At 38.1% G+C, this 1871-nt stretch overlaps 1 protein-coding gene across 3 annotated transcripts in view; it reads left to right on the top strand.

The window, feature by feature from the left end:
• The window catches only part of OCLN (occludin), a 53293-nt gene that overhangs the window by 35925 nt on the left and 15497 nt on the right, over positions 1-1871 (top strand). For all 3 annotated transcript variants that reach the window (XM_012664631.1, XM_012664633.1, XM_012664632.1), the window contains exon 5: positions 459-604. In XM_012664631.1, the coding sequence (XP_012520085.1) occupies positions 459-604 (146 nt within the window). The remainder of the gene's footprint in view (positions 1-458; positions 605-1871) is intronic.

The following is a 1871-nucleotide window of genomic DNA, read 5'->3' as shown; positions in this document are numbered from 1 at the left end:
CCAGGGGTAGTGCCTGGACAGCAACTTTAGCATTACCTGAGAGCTTATTAGAAATGAAAATTCTAGAACCAGACCTAGCGTGGATTAAATGAGACTAGTCTTCCTAATGTGGGAATGAGATAAAATGAGACTGGTCTTCCTAATGTGGGGGTGGGGTGGGACAATCACCGTAGATAATTATCCCATCTAAAAACATTATTAGGGTGATTTTCGGGTAATCAGATTTTTCCTTCTTGGTAACACATTCTTGTCTTATTGAACTAACAGTAGCACTGTTCATGTGTTTGTAGAAATAATGATTTGACTCTTAACCTGAAATGATTACCTTTTTATTAGTAGTGTTAATAGTATTTAATGAGCCAAATAAATATTAGATAATTTATATAATTTAAAAAAATTTCTTCCCTCTGTAAATTGCAGGATAAATAATAACTATGTCTCTTGGGGCTTTTTTATAGGTTAAAAATGTGTCTGCAGGCACACAAGACATGCCCCCACCTCCCTCTGACTATGCAGAGAGAATTGACGGTTCCCTGCTATACTCTTCCAATGGCAAAGTGAACGACAAGCGATCTTATCCAGAGTCTTCCTATAAATCCACACCGTAAGTAGCATCTCTTAGTTTGGCAGACTGAGTCAAAAAATGAATATTTGCACATGTTTAAAACCAGTTGTTTTGTGCCATTTTTCTTTAAAATGTCCAATAGTGCCCACAAAAGCTGGAGACTGATCTTTGTGCTATGAAGGCCTAGGGCTCCTTGGAAGACCAGGATGAGAAGGGTGGGGTCCTCTTTCCCTTCTAAGTTGAAAATACTTCTTTCACTGCTTACTTGAAAGGCTGGGTTGGGTTCTGTCCCTCTAGGAAATGTGGTTCTGCAGGCTCCTTCCTGTTTGTGGTTTTGAAGTTTAGGTGAGGATGAAAGGAAGTTACTGAGCAGATGTCAGTGCTGTGCTCAATCTCCCCTTTTGCTATTATTATTAGATCTCATGAATAGAAGGGAGAGATTGCACATCGATCAACCCTATCCACATACATTTCTACTAAACTAGAAGACTTCATTTGAATTCAGGAATTCTGGTATCTCATTTGCTGTGCTAGGTCCTCAGGGAGTGTTTGCCCTAGGGTAGGTGAGTTACTGAAATGGTATCACTGTGGTAGAAACATTTACCCTAAAGCCCAATTCTAATTCAACCTAACGACTAGTGATGAGAGAAGGATGTTGGAGATATTGTTATGGACTTTGATGTCATTTTTGCCTAAGGATGATAAATTAGTGTTCCTATGCATACAGTCCGTGTGTCGCTTAATGATGGGGATATATTCTGAGAAATGAGTCATTAGGCAATTTTGTCCTTGTTGAACATCATAGATGGTCCTTACACAAACCCAGATGGTATAGCCTACTATACACCTAGCCTATATGATACAGCCTGTTGCTCCTAGGCTATAAACTTGTACAGCACGTGACTGTACTGAATACCATAGGCAGTTGTAACACAGTGGTCAGTATTTGTGTATCTAAACATATCTAAACACAGAAAAGGTACAGTAAAAATATGGTATAAAAGATAAGAAATGGTACAACCTGTGTAGGGCACTTAACCACGAATAGAGCTTGCAGAACTGGAAGTTGCTTTGGATGAGTGAGTGAGTGATGCGTGGATGTGAAGGCCTAGACATTAATGGACACTACTGTAGACGCTATACACACTGTACACTTAGATTACACTAAATTTATAAAACATTTCTTTTGTTCTTCAGCAATAAATTAACTTTAGCTTGCTGTAACTTTAACTTTTTAACTCTTGTAATAACACTTAGCTTAAAACACAAACACATTGTGTAATTGTACAGAAATTTTTTTTTTTTT

This window comes from Propithecus coquereli, unplaced genomic scaffold, assembly GCF_000956105.1.
Source record: "Propithecus coquereli isolate 6110/MARCELLA unplaced genomic scaffold, Pcoq_1.0 Scaffold9, whole genome shotgun sequence".
NCBI classification, from domain to species: domain Eukaryota; kingdom Metazoa; phylum Chordata; class Mammalia; order Primates; family Indriidae; genus Propithecus; species Propithecus coquereli.
This window is presented reverse-complemented; position numbering and strand designations above follow the sequence as displayed.